This window comes from Rhipicephalus microplus, chromosome 6, assembly GCF_043290135.1.
Source record: "Rhipicephalus microplus isolate Deutch F79 chromosome 6, USDA_Rmic, whole genome shotgun sequence".
Lineage (NCBI taxonomy): Eukaryota > Metazoa > Arthropoda > Arachnida > Ixodida > Ixodidae > Rhipicephalus > Rhipicephalus microplus.
In genome coordinates, this window is record NC_134705.1 from 98,206,626 (window position 1) to 98,224,783 (window position 18,158).

The window sequence follows — 18,158 nt, forward strand, 5'->3', positions numbered from 1 at the left end:
CCCTTTCCCTCTTTCTACCGACGGTAACAGGTGGGTCGCCGTCGCCATAGATTACTCGACCCGTTTCGCAATTACGAGACCTCTTCCAAGCAGCTGCGCTACAGATGTCGCCGACTTTTTGATTCAAGACGTCATCTTACATCATGGTGCTCCTCGTCAACTGGTCACCGATCGCGGTCGCTACTTTTTATCTAAGGTAATTGACGATCTACTTCGTTCTTGTGCAACCAAGCACAAGCTTACGACGGCCTACCATCCTCAAACAAACGGCCTCACAGAACGTCTGAATCGCACACTCACTGACATGCTCGCCATGTACGTGTCGACGGATCATCGTGACTGGGACATTGCGCTACCCTTTGTCACTTTCGCTTACAATAGCTCACGCCACGACACTGCTGGATATTCTCCCTTTTACCTTTTGTATGGAAGAGACCCGACATTGCCGTTCGACACGCTTGTACCCAACCCTGCCGACCTGTCCACAGCATATGCTCGCCGCGCTATTAGCACCGCGGAGAAAGCCCGTCAGATTGCCCACCAGCGCCTTTCGGACTCGCAGCTCCGTCAGAAACGTAGCTATGACAGCCACCATCGGGACGTCCACTTTAGTCCAGGTGACCTCGTTCTTCTGTGGACTCCGTCGCGACATGTTGGTCTGGCTGAAAAGCTTCTACCCAAGTATTCCGGACCTTATCGTGTGCTACGGCAGGTAACTGATGTTACCTATGAAATAGCACCTCTAAACCCTTCGATACCTTCCACATCTTCCGACATCGTCCACGTCGCTCGCCTCAAGCCGTACATCTCGTCCAACACCTGCTAACAAGCGCCGGGTCGGCGCTTTTCGCCGCCGGAGGTCGATGTTGCGGGTTCGCGGCTATGCAGCTATGCGGGCGGTGCGAAGAAGAAGACGACGACGTTTTTGGGCTGTTCGAAAATACACAACGGCTGCCATCTTGACTGCTGGAGTACTATTCTACTCTAAAGTAGTAAATACATTCGCAACAATATCATCATCACCTGTACATCTTCTTCATCTGTAAATATCATCACCAGCGTGATTTAGCTCGAGCCTGGCTGAATAAATCAGTTCCTCACAAGTGGTGGACGGTGCTTTTCGTTCCCTCAAATCCTCTCGCCCGTTCCGCTCGGGTCGTCGCATACAACCCCCTGCCATGGCGGCCCAAAAAAACCCTGGCCCATCCAACGTCGCCGTCCTACTGCAGCCACCGCCAACCGCTCCGCCCAACAACACTCGCCTGCGTGATCCACCTGTGTTTTCTGGTCTCCGAGGCGATGATGTCGAAGACTGGATCAAGAACTACGACCTCGTTAGCGATTTGAACAGGTGAGACAATCCACAGAAGTTGCGCAGCGTCCCATTTTACTTGTCCGATGTTGCGAAAACTTGGTTCTCGAACCACCACCCGGATCTTCCCGACTGGGACACTTTCGAGCAGCAAATTCATCAGATATTTGGTGCCCGTGCAGTTCGCACTGAGGCAGCAAGGAAGAAACTCGCAGAACGCACGCAGCTGCCAGGTGAATCTTACACCTCTTATATTGAGGATTTCCTTGCACTGTGCAAGCGCGTTAACACCGGCATGTCTCAGAACGACCAAATAAGCCACATTATTAAAGGCATTAACACCGTCGCCTTTGACGCCCTCGCCACGCAAAATCCTGCCACCACGCAGGACGTGATAACCATCTGTCAGCGACTTGACGAGCTTCAGTGTCTTCGCCTTTGCTACGATGCCACCGACCTTCGTTTGCCTGCACCCCTCGACTTGCGTGCGCTTATTCGCGACATCGTTCGTGAATAGCTTCACGGGCGCTGCTCTTCCTGTGCTGCGGAAGTTACTTTCCCGTCTAAAAAAGATAGCTTGCGAGACCTGATTAAACAAGAGATCGCTTCCGCATCGCGTCCGACGTGTTCCAACGGTCCCTGCGCGCGCCATACGCGCACGTACGCCGACGTTGCCGCGCTCTCTGCCGCACCCACCGTTTCTGTGCCTACAACAGCAGACCATACGCCTGTGGCTTCGCTATCACCGCCAGTGCGTGCACTACCTTACTACGCACCTCAGCGCCCGCCTCGACCAATCTGTTACTACTGCGGCTATCGAGGACATATCGCTCGGTTTTGTCGAAGGCGCCAACAAGACGAGCAACGCGGCTACGCTCCTGAAGAACATCGAAGCTTCCGTCCGACCAAGAACTGCCTACGACCACCCTCCCGATCGTCCTATTACCGTTCACCCTCTCCTACCTACCATACGGACATGCCTGGGAATTCCCGTACGTCTCGCCACAGGTCGCCTTCGCCAGGTCGCCGTTCAGTGTCACCTCTGCGGCCCGCCTCCCATTCCACGAACGCCCACGCGCAAAACTCCCCAATGCAGTTTTAGGAGAGGAAATTGCATCCACCGGACAGCAAACAATTCCTCCAGAGCGACCATCAAATTTGATAGTAGTGTTTGTAGAAGGTGTACGCGTTGAGGCTCTTGTAGGCACTGGTGCTGCCGTTTCGATTATTCGAGCTGATTTCTGTTCCCGCCTTCGAAAAGTCCCCACGCCTTATGGTGGCTCACCTCTACGTGCGGCGACCAACGCTCTCATTCGTTCACTTGCACAGTGTACCGTTCGTGTCTGCATAGAAGGCATTCGTCGTCACATTGTTTTCACGGTATTTCGTGAGTGCACCCACGCTCTCATTCTGGGATGGGATTTCTTGTCTTCTGCGTCCGCTTTCATATCATGTCATCAGCGCCTCCTGCATCTAAATGCCACTGACTGTTCTCCGCTTGAACAAGATGGACGCATCCGCCTTGTCACGAAGTCAGATTATGTACTTTGGCCCTACATCGAAGAAATTATAAGTGTTAATTGCACCGACATTGTGGATGGTGACGTACTAATTCTCTCTTACGGTCATACCCTACGGAGGGGCATTGTGATCACACCGGGGCTTATTCGCTTCTTCGATGGGTGAACGTACCTAACCGCCATAAATCAAACGCCCGAGTGTGTACTGCTCCCCTGTGGCTCAGCAGTATCTTGCGTGATCTACAGTGAGCCTGTTGCGATTGTTACTCTTCCGAACAACAACCACAACGATGTCCCAAAGTCACAATCACTGCCATTCAATGCCTCTGCCACACCTGTGTCGGCAACAATAAGCACTGATTTAACACCTGATCAAACTGAAGATTTGCTCGCCCTGTTAAATAGACACCGTTCTCCATTTGACGTGAACTCGCCCGCCCTCAGCATGACTACCACCGCTACTCACAGCATCCAGACTGACGGCTCTCGTATTGTACATCGGCGTCCATATCGCGTGTCTCAGGCAGAGCGCAAGATCATCGAGGAAAACATCTCAGACATGCTACGACGCAACATCATACGTCCTTCCTCGAGTTCCTGGTCATTCCCAGTTGTTCTCATTCAAAAGAAAGATGGGACAGTGCGTTTCTGCGTCGATTACCATGCGCTAAACAAAATTATGCGCAAGGATGTTTATCCCCTCTATCGGATCGACGATGCACTGGATTCATTACAGGGTGCAGAGTACTTTTCTAGCCTCAACCTTAGGTCAGTCTACTGGCAGATACCAATGTCGAACTCTGATAAAGAGAAGACCACCTTTTCAACACCAGATGGGTTTTACGAGTTTAATGTGACGCCTTTTGGACCCTGTAATGCACCCGCCACCTTCGAACGCATGATAGACGGCGTATTGCGTGGTATGAAATGGAAAACATGTTTGTGCTATCTTGATGACATAGTAGTGTTTTCATCCACGTTCTCCCAGCATCTACAACGTCTTGACGAAGTCCTCACATGCCTTGCAAAAGCCGGTCTGCAGCTTAACACCAAGAAATGTACATTTGCTAGCAAGACAATCAAGGTCCTCGACCACATTGTCAGCAAAAAAGGAATTCGGCCCGACCCCGAGAAGCTTGCCGCTGTCCTCGATTTTCCTCGTCCACTACGTCAAAAGGACCTGCGCAGCTTTCCTGGGTTATCTTCTTACTTCCGGCGCTTCATACGTGGCTTCACGGAACTTGCGTCTCCGCTCCATCAACTCCTCGCAAGGAACGTCCCCTTTATTTGGTCCGAAGACTGCGAAAGCGCTTTCACGTCATTGAAGCAAGCCCTCACGTCGGATTCGGTACTGTGCCACTTTGATCCCACCGCACCCACCATCCTTCACACCGACGCAAGTAGTCGTGGTCTTGGTGCGGTACTCTTGCAGCGTGACAAAAACTCACGCGAATGCGTCGTTGCTTACGCAAGTCGTGCACTCACCGCTCCAGAAAAGAACTACACTATCACCGAACAGGAGTGCCTTTCTGTTGTTTGGGCAGTGCAAAGATTCCGACCATATCTTCACGGCCGTTATTTTACCGTCGTGACCAACCATAACGTCCTATGCTGGCTTTCATCGCTGAAAAACTTATCGGGTCGCCTCGGTCGCTGGGCGCTTCGCTTGCAGGAGTATGATTTCGATGTCGCCTACAGATCTGGGAAGAAGCATCAAGATGCTGATGCTCTATCAGGCTGTCCTTTGCCCAGGGGAAGCCATTCACCATCGACACTCCAAAACGACAGCACCGCTCCAATCGCAGCGCTAAGTTCATCACCTGCCACCCTATTCGTCCTTGTTTCACAACAACGTGTCGACCCACACTGCCGCACCATTGTTGACCACTTGACCGGCTCTACTACTCCTCCAAAAGCCAGACTCCGTCGACAACTTAAACAATTTAAGCTTGTCGGTGATGCTTTATGTCGCTACATTTACCACATCGATGGCAGCAAGTGGGTACCCGTCATCCCACGCTCTCTGCAACGTGAAGTTCTGGAAGCCTTTCATGATGATCCAACCGCCGCTCATCTAGGCTATCACAAGACTTACGACAAAATACAAAGTCGTTGTTTTTGGCCTGGCCTCTCTTCAGCCGTCGCTAAGTACGTCGCCTCCTGTGTCCATTCCCAACGGCGAAAACGACCGACAACTGCTCCGGCTGGCTTAATGCAACCTCTTCCTTTCCCGCCTCGCCTTTTGAAGTCGTTGGAATCGACTTGTACGGCCCTCTTCCGATATCATCCAATGGGAATCGCTGGATTGTCACGGCCGTCGACCACCTTACCCGCTACGCAGAAACAGCTTCAATACTAACTGGGACTGCCACTGAGATCGCCGATTTCTTTCTTCGCCATATCTTTTTGCGTCATGGAGCTCCACGCATTCTCCTGAGTGATCGTGGCAAAGTCTATCTCTCTTCCATTGTCGAGCAAGTTTTGCGTGCCTCGAACACTGTTCACAAGACCACTTCTAGCTACCACCCGCAGACCAACAGATTGACTGAACGGTTTCATCGGACCCTATCGGACATGATCGCCATGCACATTCACCCCAACCACATGAACTGGCATGCAATCCTACCTTTCCTGACATTCGCCTATAATACGGCTGCTCAACGCACCGCCGGCTTTTCTCCATTTTTTCTCGTTCATGGTCGCTCGCCGAGTGTCGCTCTGGATGTCTCTTTCCTTTCGGCTCCTGCCCCCTCGACGGCTCCTTTCTCTGAAGAATTTCTATCTCGTCTCGCACACTGCCGTCACCAGGCCCGTGTTAACACCGGCCTCTCCTAAGACATTCAAAAATCTCGCTACGACTCATCTCGCCGTGTTGTGAGTTTTTCCCCTGGTGACGAAGTTCTTCTATAGACTCCACTACGCGTCCCCGGCCTATGCGACAAATTCATCAGTTACGCGTCCCCGGCCTATGCGACAAATTCATCAGTCGCTTCATTGGGCCGTACACGGTGGTCGAACAGACATCTCCTGTCAATTACCGCGTTTCTCCTTTTAGCGCTAATCCTGATCATCGTAGCCGAGGAACAGAGATAGTGCACGTATCTCGTTTAAAGCCTTATATACGCGCGACGCATTTAATAATACTGTCAAGCGACCACGCGGCCGCTTTCACCGCGCGCGGGAATTAGTGTGAGCGCGACTCTTTGCTCTCTTTGACTCTTTAGTCTCTTTGATATCATCATCACCTGTACATCTTCTTCATCTGTAAATATCATCACCAGCGTGATTTAGCTCGAGCCTGGCTGAATAAACCAGTTCCTCACAATATATATATATATATATATATATATATATATATATATATATATATATATATATATATATATATATATATATATATATATATATATATATATATATATATATATATATATATATATATATATATATATGTGTGTGTGTGTGTGTGTGTGTGTGTGTGTGTGTGTGTGTGTGTGTGTGTGTGTGTGTGTGTGTGTGTGTGTGTGTGTGTGTGTGTGTGTGTGTGTGTGTGTGTGTGTGTGTGTGTGTGTGTGTGTGTGTGAGATATAACAGACAGTAATGCCAAGGAATGTACAGGGGAAGTTATTAGAACCAATGGAATGTAGGTTCGATTCCTGCTCACAGTTGGTAATTTTTTCATCCACTTTTCTTTCTTCTTTCTTATTATTTACATTCCATTGGTTTTAATAACTTCCCCTGTACATTCCTTGGCATTACTGTCTGTTATATCTCATTAATATTGTGTTAAAACACGGAAAAACGAGCCCTTAGGTATACACTTCTTTCCCTTATTTCATTGAACGAGGGTCTCGTACTGGCAGACTTGGTGTGTTTAGGTTGTATAAGAGGGACAATTAATCAGCTGCCCGCTCATAATAAGTTCACGTGCTACGTGACGCCAAACATGCGCATAAGAGTGTTTTCACACTCGTTGTTTGGCTTATATATGGCGCTGACTGTCGCTCCTACTTCTAAATTCACAGATAAACCCAAAAAAGTGGATGGAGGGAGGGCCGCTGTGATAGCTCAGTGGTTAGAGCATCGAACGCGTAATTCGAAGGTCGTAGGTTCGATTCCTGCTCACAGTTGGTAATTTTTTCATCCACTTTTCTTTCTTCTTTCTTCTTATTTACATTCCATTGGTTCTAATAACTTCCCCTGTACATTCCTTGGCATTACTGTCTGTTATATCTCATTAATATTGTGTTAAAACACGGAAAAACGAGCCCTTAGGTATACACTTCTTTCCCTTATTTCATTGAACGAGGGTCTCGTACTGGCAGACTTGGTGTGTTTAGGTTGTATAAGAGGGACAATTAATCAGCTGCCCGCTCATAATAAGTTCACGTGCTACGTGACGCCAAACATGCGCATAAGAGTGTTTTCACACTCGTTGTTTGGCTTATATATGGCGCTGACTGTCGCTCCTACTTCTAAATTCACAGATAAACCCAAAAAAGTGGATGGAGGGAGGGCCGCTGTGATAGCTCAGTGGTTAGAGCATCGAACGCGTAATTCGAAGGTCGTAGGTTCGATTCCTGCTCACAGTTGGTAATTTTTTCATCCACTTTTCTTTCTTCTTTCTTCTTATTTACATTCCATTGGTTCTAATAACTTCCCCTGTACATTCCTTGGCATTACTGTCTGTTATATCTCATTAATATTGTGTTAAAACACGGAAAAACGAGCCCTTAGGTATACACTTCTTTCCCTTATTTCATTGAACGAGGGTCTCGTACTGGCAGACTTGGTGTGTTTAGGTTGTATAAGAGGGACAATTAATCAGCTGCCCGCTCATAATAAGTTCACGTGCTACGTGACGCCAAACATGCGCATAAGAGTGTTTTCACACTCGTTGTTTGGCTTATAGATGGCGCTGACTGTCGCTCCTACTTCTAAATTCACAGATAAACCCAAAAAAGTGGATGGAGGGAGGGCCGCTGTGATAGCTCAGTGGTTATAGCATCGAACGCGTAATTCGAAGGTCGTAGGTTCGATTCCTGCTCACAGTTGGTAATTTTTTCATCCACTTTTCTTTCTTCTTTCTTATTATTTACATTCCATTGGTTCTAATAACTTCCCCTGTACATTCCTTGGCATTACTGTCTGTTATATCTCATTAATATTGTGTTAAAACACGGAAAAACGAGCCCTTAGGTATACACTTCTTTCCCTTATTTCATTGAACGAGGGTCTCGTACTGGCAGACTTGGTGTGTTTAGGTTGTATAAGAGGGACAATTAATCAGCTGCCCGCTCATAATAAGTTCACGTGCTACGTGACGCCAAACATGCGCATAAGAGTGTTTTCACACTCGTTGTTTGGCTTATAGATGGCGCTGACTGTCACTCCTACTTCTAAATTCACAGATAAACCCAAAAAAGTGGATGGAGGGAGGGCCGCTGTAATAGCTCAGTGGTTAGAGCATCAAACGCGTAATTCGAAGGTCGTAGGTTCGATTCCTGCTCACAGTTGGTAATTTTTTCATCCACTTTTCTTTCTTCTTTCTTCTTATTTACATTCCATTGGTTCTAATAACTTCCCCTGTACATTCCTTGGCATTACTGTCTGTTATATCTCATTAATATTGTGTTAAAACACGGAAAAACGAGCCCTTAGGTATACACTTCTTTCCCTTATTTCATTGAACGAGGGTCTCGTACTGGCAGACTTGGTGTGTTTAGGTTGTATAAGAGGGACAATTAATCAGCTGCCCGCTCATAATAAGTTCACGTGCTACGTGACGCCAAACATGCGCATAAGAGTGTTTTCACACTCGTTGTTTGGCTTATAGATGGCGCTGACTGTCACTCCTACTTCTAAATTCACAGATAAACCCAAAAAAGTGGATGGAGGGAGGGCCGCTGTAATAGCTCAGTGGTTAGAGCATCGAACGCGTAATTCGAAGGTCGTAGGTTCGATTCCTGCTCACAGTTGGTAATTTTTTCATCCACTTTTCTTTCTTCTTTTTTATTATTTACATTCCATTGGTTCTAATAACTTCCCCTGTACATTCCTTGGCATTACTGTCTGTTATATCTCATTATATTGTGTTAAAACACGAAAAAACGAGCCCTTAGGTATACACTTCTTTCCCTTATATATATATATATATATATATATATATATATATATATATATATATATATATATTGCAGTGATTTATCCACAAATCCACAAACGTACTGGGAATCCAAGGAACATCAGCAGGCTGAAATTTATGAACGAGCAAGCTCGAGTCACGCGCGTGTATTACCAACGCTGTGGCTTTTGCCTTGCTGGCTGCTTCGTCGTCATCTCGCATTGTTCCCTACAATAATAATAATATTGATAGTACAAAAAGAGAACACCTTTTTCTTTTTTTATGGTGAACTATTGCTGCACTAATAAGCCACAGTTTGTCAGGTCAAGGCTCATTTGTTTTGTTTCGCGAACATAAGAACACAGGCCATCTAAAACGCTCTTGTGGCTGAAGCCCAAAGTCGAAGCACGGAAAGCAAGTATATTGTCACTGGACAAGTTCAGCCCCAGTTTAGAAAATGGGATAACAAGAAATCTTTTTCTTAGTTAGCTCTACCGGTGACATGATAACAAAATATGGTCCAAAACAAAACGCTTCCTTGTCTTCCCAACTCTGACAGTGACCAGCATGTTTTTAAACTGTTAGCGTAGTTAGTTTCCCTGTTCGTACTTTCGATAACGCCTCTTTTGAATAGGCTTATTTTACAGCCTGTGTTATTTTAGTTCTTCTATCTATTTACAATGAAAGCGTTTAATGGATTCACCAAGACTACTAATGGGATTCACCAAGACTACACTGACGTGTTTCCGCAATGAATGTAACGTTGTAAAGTGTACACCAACACGAGACAGAGAAAATATGAGAACAAAGAGATCCGTCACCCGTATTCGAACGCTACAGCTCTCTGTATGCAGCGCGTGACGCTATATGATTCGGGCACAAAGCGCACGTTCTTGAGAATACTGATGGTGGGTTTCTTGTAAACACCATTTACTGCTGGTGGTACACATTGCTCGTAAGCACTTTTTTTTTATTGTGACAAAGACTTCGGCGTGTTCTCTTAAACACCAGTGAGATTGTGCGGAGTGCGTGAAGGGCCCAGCACTCCGTACAATATTTCTCTGCCCAGCTTTTACGATGTGACAGAAAGTTCGCCCTTCGCACTGTTTGTAGCTGCAGTATAGTTATCACATAAGAAATGTAGCCGTCTTACAAAATACAGGCGGTATTTTCTCATCTGAAAGGTTTTAAACACGGACAAACCTTTTCTCGAGCAACACTCAAAATTGATAGCGATGCCGCTAGCCGTTCTCGTGATTTGTGAAAGCCGTTGTCATTTTGCTTTGACGGGAGTTTCTGTAACAATGCTTAACCACGTTTATTTCGACCTTTTCAACTATACTTACAAATAGTAAGCTGTTACAATGAAATAACGCAGCTTTATACACAGTTTTTGCATTCGTGTTTTACACATTTTCCTCTCTGTGTATGTCTTCTATTAGCAGCGCATTTATTAACTTATCCTCAGCCTCAATGAAAGAAGATTTACGTTATCTTGTGTACTTGTCACCCTTAGTAGACAAATGATCATACTTGTCATGATTCACCTCAATCTGTACTCTTGGGGGCTCACTAGAGCTTCTCTGGATTTATTAACAGTAACCAATTTTCTAAAGACAGTAGAAAAAAAATCACAACATATCCACGGAGTGAATGATGATGAGTGGGGTGAAGCACTCGAGGGTTTCATCACTAAACTGTGAACCATCTGCGAATATCGCCCACTACATCATCAAAGACGTGACTGTATATATTTATACAAGAAATGTTATTATTCGTAAGTGGTATCTATACGTCACCTCCGTTCCCCCTTGATTATAACGCCTTTATGGTTGGTGTAGTGGTGGATCGGTGATGGGGCGTAGTGGGATGTTTGCAAGGATGAAGTAGTGGGCAGTTTGCAAAGGGTGAACTATAGGCGGTCACGTGCAAACAAGAGATGGACACAGTGTGACAATCTATGATTCTTAACGTGCACCTGGATACAAGTAAACGACCATCTTGCATTTCATATTGGCTTCTTCTCAACAGTACATGCTTTATGGTCGGTGAATTGGTGGATCGCTGATAGGGCGTAGTGCGATGTTTGCAGAGATGAAGTAGTGGGCAATTGTCAAAGGTGGAACTATAAGCGGTCACGTGCATGCATACACGCATGCGCACGCACGCACACGCACACACACTAACACACATACATACATACATACATACATACATACATACATACATACATACATACATACATACATACATACATACATACATACATACATACATACATACATACATACATACATACATACATACATACATACATACATACATACATACATACATACATACATACATACATACATACATACATACATACATACATACATACATACATACATACATACCAAAATAGCTTAGCATTTTCACCCCCTCTTAGGCGACTAGGGAGCGGTCGCCCCCTCCTCCAACTTTAGTCAGCTAGGAGGGGGCGCAAAATCTGCTCCATACATTGACTAGTGGGCGGGGTGCCTTCTCAGTCACTTGAGGGGGCGGTGCGATATCTGCCCCATACATTGACTAAAATAGGGAAAGTGAGCGCTGCGATGAACCCCCCCCCCCCCCTGCTTTGAATGGGAACCCTGCGCACGCCGATTGTTGCCACTGCGATCGTAGGCCTTGTAAACTTTCTGCATTACACGTACCTGCGGCATCAGCACATGCCTACTACCGAGTGATGATGTCACATGATTACTATGACGTCACCATGTGACTTAGTAGTAGTAACGAAATGAAGAAAATGGGTTGGCCCGTCAGCCTTTGCACGGGAGTCTTCTATACGTCACCACGGAATGTGTTGCGCCACTCGAGCAGAGCTGTATAAAGTTGTGCGTGTTGATAGAACACTTCTTTTAAAATATTCTGCACCGCTTCCTGCACCGCTTGTTCTCTCAGACCATTGGAGATTGGATGATAAGGATTTGAAGTAACATGAGGAACAGCTAGCTTTCTCAGACAATCTTTCAATATGTGGACAGAGAAAGCGACACATGCAAAGGGTTCTGGGCTATGGCGCACGTCTGCATCGACTTTCGGTTCGAGGCACGGTGCCGCCGTGCGGGCATTCTTGCCAGCGTTGTCGCTTTCTCAATGTTCTACCTATCACTCGCAGTGAACCGCTCTCACAAATTGCTGCGTATTACTTTGGAATGTTATGCAGCTTCAATGAATAGCAAATGGAGTCACTACGAGAGAGTTATAATGGTGCGAGTGGCTATTTCTGCATTCAAGAGGCATGCACCTCTGGACACAGTCTTGTTGTTTTGTTGCAAAAAGTGATATCGTCCAGGTTTTGTCACACACAAATATTTTCTGCACATCATAGCATCCCGAAATATCGAACCATTTATTTTCATGCTGCCCACCCGTAAAATTATATATTCCCTTTTCTGTGCCAAGGATAACATTTTGGGTACGACATAATGAATGGCATAAGTTAACTGCTTCTTACTGTAAAAATAAAATGTGCTTGTAGTTTTCTGACTTTCTTTTTTACACTTGCCAATCTCCCTTTACGTGTGATATCGTTCCCTGGTGCACTCGAACATTGTGTTTCAATGCATGCGAAATGATCCATGCTCAATCTACGCTTGTGTAACATAACCTATGCTATTTACTTATTAATTAATTAAGTTATTTTCACATACTGCAGCCCGCTTACAGGGCTATCGCAGCAGTGGGCACATAGCAGAAAAAATACAAGTAAGAAACTGAGAATAATTGAAATAAATACAAACAATGACAGATCAAATAATTACGAAAAATGCTCTAAAGTTAATTATACAAACATTGCAAAGCTAGAAACAAGAATTAGTGTATGCCGTCTTTCAGTGCTTTTAGTGCTACAAGTTCGAGTATAACACTGCCTATCAGCTCTTCACGATTTCAAGTCTGACATAAGAGATACGCCATACCATGCAACTCGTTGCTTCAAAAGTGACGTAGATCATTTTACAAAGTCCCACGACACCCTTAATTGAGCGGCCATTTCGTTTCGTGGGCGTTTTATACGCTCAGCTGTTTCCATAAATTTTATAGACAGTTTGTGATGCACAATATGCAATGGAAATAAACTGCATCGTCATACTTTATCAGGCAGAGCACGCGAACCTATCTTATCAACGTACGTGTGTTATCATTAGACGGTATGTGATCATGCGTATGAGTAATTTTGAAGTGGTCACCATTTGTGCTCGAAAACACTAAATAGAGTTGATTCTGCAAGATTGCTGCGTGTTTCGAAGCATTACTGCATCCTGCAATCTCAAGCCACTCCGTGTTTGCTCATTGCCCCTTCACGCTTCGTTCTCTGAAATGCGTGAAATATCGCCTATCCATTCGCAAGAAGAATTCAAGAACACAATCACTGGACGAGAGACAACAAATGCGTCGCAAAATTGCACATGTTCCTTCCCCCGAATACACTACCTAGCAGGAACCTTGAAGCCGCGAACGGATAGGCCTCGAACCGGAAGCATCGTTGCAGAGGACACACCGTTTTGCTATCCACCAATTCTCCGCTGCTTTATGGTGTACCACAAATTTGCACAGTTTCACAAGAAATCGATGTACCGAGAAGCTTCGGAGAATCACGACGGGCATGCCACGTCGACTGCCCCGTATAAGTCCTTCCAGCGTGTGGTGCATCGCAACTTGAAGTATCTCTGGGGCCCAAATAATACATAAAGGCATGCGCTGTAGCAGATGATGACCACATGGTGCGCTTATTGTACAAAACTTCGAACTCGATTCTGCGAGATGATTTGCCAGAATAATTAAACCGCGATAAGCGTTGAAAAAACAAACAACTAGCATTAGCAAACCATGGTGCAATGTCTTAAAGAGCGGGCATGGGGTAATATGGGGTAATTGTCACGCTGTATAATCTTATTAAGTGCAGAGAGATACAAACATATGATTTACTTGTGGGTTTACCTTCCCTAAACCACGATATGATTTTGAGAGACGCAGAAATACAAACGTAAATGAATACTTTCTTTCTTTGCCGCAGTAACAATCTAGGAAGACCACTCAGCTGGCCCACTTGCTTGCTTGCTTGTTCCTTTCTTTTGTGGCTCTCACCCACTAAGGTGGATTGGCCAAGAAGCCGGTGGTTAATGCAAGTAAATACCTATAGATTTTCTAGATTAGGGGAATATGATTACTGTATTTTAACTGTGAAATTAATTTGGCGCAATGTAAAAAAAAGGGGGGGGAGAAATAATAGAATTTGTTGAATATCTGTGGTGGGATCGTTATATGAAATTCTCCTGAAAGTTGAATCATTGCAGTGTATCAGCTAAATAATAAGTGGTAGTGTGACTAGTAAAATTCGAGAGCTGATGGCTGACTCAGCAAGGTAATCTTCTTGTGTTATATATGAATTTGCAGAGAGCCCCGCAGATGTTCCTGTCGCTATGTCCCAATGAAATGGCCCCAAAAGAGAAAATATTGGGAGTATTAGGTGATATTCCTAATTTTCTGAATAAAATTTCGAAGCAGTTTTTTCTTTGATTTTTGAATCAGTGACATGTGATAAGAAAATGGTCGATATGTTCAGGTTCGTTACAGCTTGAGCACAGAGGGGATGGTACCAGACCAGACCTGTTTAAGTAGAAATTAAGAGGTGGTATACGGCAACGTAATCTTGTTACCAAGACTTCCAATTTACGCGTGGGACACCATTTATTATTCCATGTGAAGTGCAGGTGCGAGAAATCTGGATTCGGTATCATGGTTTTTGATGAGTCTTCAAGAAGGGAAAGTTTTCTAAACCTCGCTGCTGTTACATAAGCTGTAGGAGGCATGATTGGCACAATCGGAAGATCAAGAGATGTTCGCGCAAGTTTGTCAGCCATCTCGTTTATAAATATACTACGATGGCCTGGCACCCATATCATTCGCACTAGACAAATGTTTCTGGGACTAATGATTTAAAAGTCTCTAGTACTGCTGATGTCGACGACGATCATAAGAATGAACACACGGAGTACGAGTCAGTCACTATCACAGCTGTCGAATGAGTCGCAGGAAGTTTATGAATAGCTAGTATAACGGCCGTTAATTCCGCTTTAAATATTGGTGTATAATCTCGGAGGCGTAATGAAAATGACCAGAATAATGAGAGAGAAAAAATACCCACACCTGCCTTCTCGCCACTCATAGATGCATTCGTTGCAATTACTGTATTAGTACCTAGTTGAGACAGGTGTTGTTCTAATAAACCAATCAAATATTTAGAGGGCAAGTGTTTAGCGTTAATGAGGAAGATATCGTCAAATTCTATTTGCACTTGGCCGATTGGTTTGACAGATGGTGTGATCTCGAATATATTAACATTTAAAGCATCTAGAAGTGTTTGAACAAATAGCACTTGAGTTTATATACACGGGACCAATGCTCATTGAAAAAGACACCAGGCCCGGCAAAGAATACAAATTGTCGCCTTCTTAAAGTGGATTTCGAAAATTTTAAATAGGTGTTTACTGTAAAATACGAAATCTGCAAGCAAGGGTGGGTATCCGAGCTTCTTGATACAAAGCATTGTTAGCTGTGAATTTTGGCACACCTAAACAACTACGTAGGGCTTCCCGCTCTAAGATAATGAGGGGGTTTATTTTGGTTTTTTTAACACTTACTTGTGTTGTGACTTGTTTTTCTTCCATGAGGTACAGTTCCTCTTTTACCTCGACTTGAAGGGCTACCGGAATTCGCCGTGCCAGAAAGACGACCCCCATGGCACCGGGCTTGAGCTTCATAATGTATTCCTCATCTTCTAGCTGCTCCAGTACCGAAAAGACATCTGCGTGAAGCTGCGGTGCAAAGTAAAGCACTTTGGCATGAACGTTTTGAATGCAACATATAAAATCAAGGCGCTCTGGTTATATTGATCCCCTCCAGGTGACGGGTACGTTCTGTGCCTCCACAAAAGAACGATTCTTCATGCGTCTGTGAATTCGCTGACAAACGCAGACAAATTCACGGTTTTGCAGTGGTGCAATTATATACAAATTCCAAATCCGGACGAAGGCGGTCTGTCGGTGACGTCAAAAAATGGGTGGTCCGCAGCGGTCGCGAGGATGAAGGGAAGTGAACAGCCAATGAGCGAAATGAAGCCTCGCGTCATCATTTTGACGTGGACTTGTGGACCGTATAGCAAAGTGAAAAGTGTTTGTGACGTGTTGAAAAATGTTTAACCACTATTTATCATTATTAAATTGTGTTGGCACAAGTATTAGAACGTTTATCAAGGAATACGGCACAATATAAACGTATTTTTCTTGTTATTGTTATGAAATAACGCTAAATTTAGCGGGACGGTACGTGGTGGCGCTAAGTACAACCCCGTTTCAAGCAGTTACTGTTTTCATATCTCCTCCAATATACAAACCTAAACGGCGCAACTTTCGAAGTTGTTGGCTCAGTCGAGCGCAATCGTGGCGGAGGTCAACTGTACCAGTAGTCAACAGCAGCAGCGGCTCATCGGCGTTATCCGAGGCTCAGCGCGCGCTGGTGCTCGCCTTTATGGACGAACATCCCCAGCTCGTGGCGAATGCCATCGAGCTGCGGCACGGCGTCACCATCACCGACCGGTGGCGGCTGTGGCAAGAGCTCAGCGACGCGCTGAACCATGAAGTGCCTGCGCAGGAATGGCAGGCTTGGTGGCGCAGGCCGGTGCACGAGGCCCGCCGTGACACCGCCGCCATCAGAGACGCACAAACGTAACTGGCCGTCGAATGGCACGGGCAATTTGTTCTGTGACATTAGTGTATATTTTCAGGGGCACTGTAGGGGGTTGGCTGCCTGGCTTCCGCGGCCAGGTTCTACAGTTGACTGGGATGACACGCTTCAGTGGCGTCTTTGGTCTCACCTATCTACAGGTAAGCACTCTGCCGCCGCAGTATCACGGGTTCCTGAGCGGTGCCATGACAGAGTTTGATATCTGAAGGGGTGCCTTTAGCGGAACCATGTTAAACGGCAATATAGCGCAGGAGAAAGTATTAAAACGTGGGTATGTTTATCAACTAAAATCTCAATTTGCAGCCCTTGCAGTACAAGGGGTATTAATTTATCATAAAACACGCAATGCCTGCGGGCAAGTGCATGCACTAAAATGGTAATACATGATATCAATGACCACTGAATAGCTGCAGAACATTTCCGCAGATGTTTAGTACGTAAGGTTGCAAAATAGCCAGAGTAACGAATACCCACTTTCTGAAAGATCATGCTTACTACACTTTCCAGCAGGCGGATGTTCCCACTTCTGCGGTGGAAACAGATGTGGAGGCCACTGAAGCTGCTGAAGATGGCAGTGACACAGTAACACGCAAGCATCTGAGAACTTAGTGCTTTATTGAGTGCAGGACTGGAACCTTGAGCAGGGCGACAAGGTGCTCAAGGTGAGTAGACCCTTTGTTTACATTTTACATAAGGGGCATAAGCATTCTCCATGTTCTATTATGATGACTGAAACGAACTTGGGCTGTAAACAAGAACCATGCATTGTATGAGGGCATGGTATCGGGTATCTGCAATGATAAACTGCCGGGCAAAAGGTTGATTAGCCCTGAAAAGGGCTCTTTCATGGTGAGAGATGCATTTGAGGACAATAATAAAGAGTAGTTTCAACAAATGTTGGTTGGTCCGCCCGAGGAGGGCATAGCTTGTACACAAAGCTTCCCATTTTCAAAGGATGCCATCAGGCCAGTTGATCTTCAACTGAGGGGAAATTGTTGTGCCCGTTGCAATTCTTGGCAGCAGCAGCAGCTTCCAGCCACGAGATGGTTAAGTGTTTACCGGCAGCTCACTTAAACATTTACACCATGATGATTCATCGCAGGTGCTGCGGGAGATGAAAAAATCGACCACCCGCATCGCTCCTGCAGAACGGCGTGTGGCAGCGGCACAGGAGAAGGCGGCAGCGGTGCAGGAGGGCACTGTCCATGGCTGAGGGCTTTCTGCGAGAAAGGGATACCTAGTTTAGTTTATCGTCATGTGTTCAATGTTTTTTCTTGTCATCATTCATTATTGATTTGTCGGTTTCAATGTGTTTAGGTGCTGCTGTTCATGTTCAATTTTATACGCTTCGGGAAACATATACATAGTTTAGTTTGTTTTTTGCCATGTTTTCAACTTTTTATCATTCATA

General features: G+C 45.4%; 1 protein-coding gene and 2 non-coding genes across 3 annotated transcripts; all 3 read left to right on the forward strand.

Moving 5' to 3' along the window:
- Positions 1-6,889: 6,889 nt before the first annotated feature.
- On the forward strand, positions 6,890-6,962 carry TRNAT-CGU (transfer RNA threonine (anticodon CGU)). Its single transcript has one exon. It is a non-coding gene; the product is annotated as a tRNA-Thr (tRNA).
- A 389-nt stretch (positions 6,963-7,351) lies between these two features.
- TRNAT-CGU (transfer RNA threonine (anticodon CGU)) lies at positions 7,352-7,424 on the forward strand. The gene has a single exon. It is a non-coding gene; the product is annotated as a tRNA-Thr (tRNA).
- An 8,891-nt stretch (positions 7,425-16,315) lies between these two features.
- LOC142764835 (uncharacterized) lies at positions 16,316-16,982 on the forward strand. Its single transcript, XM_075865368.1, has 2 exons — positions 16,316-16,728; positions 16,788-16,982. Exons 1-2 carry the CDS (start codon positions 16,532-16,534, stop codon positions 16,951-16,953), a joined length of 363 nt encoding a protein of 120 aa, XP_075721483.1. The 5' UTR covers positions 16,316-16,531; the 3' UTR covers positions 16,954-16,982.
- The last annotated feature ends 1,176 nt before the right edge of the window (positions 16,983-18,158 follow it).

Coding starts and splice junctions, on each gene's coding strand:
- LOC142764835 (XM_075865368.1), top strand. CDS start 16,532: ATGGACGAACATCCCCAGCTCGTGGCGAATGCCATCGAGCTGCGGCAC. Junction 16,729..16,787: donor GCCATCAGAGACGCACAAAC/GTAACTGGCCGT, acceptor GTATATTTTCAG/GGGCACTGTAGGGGGTTGGC.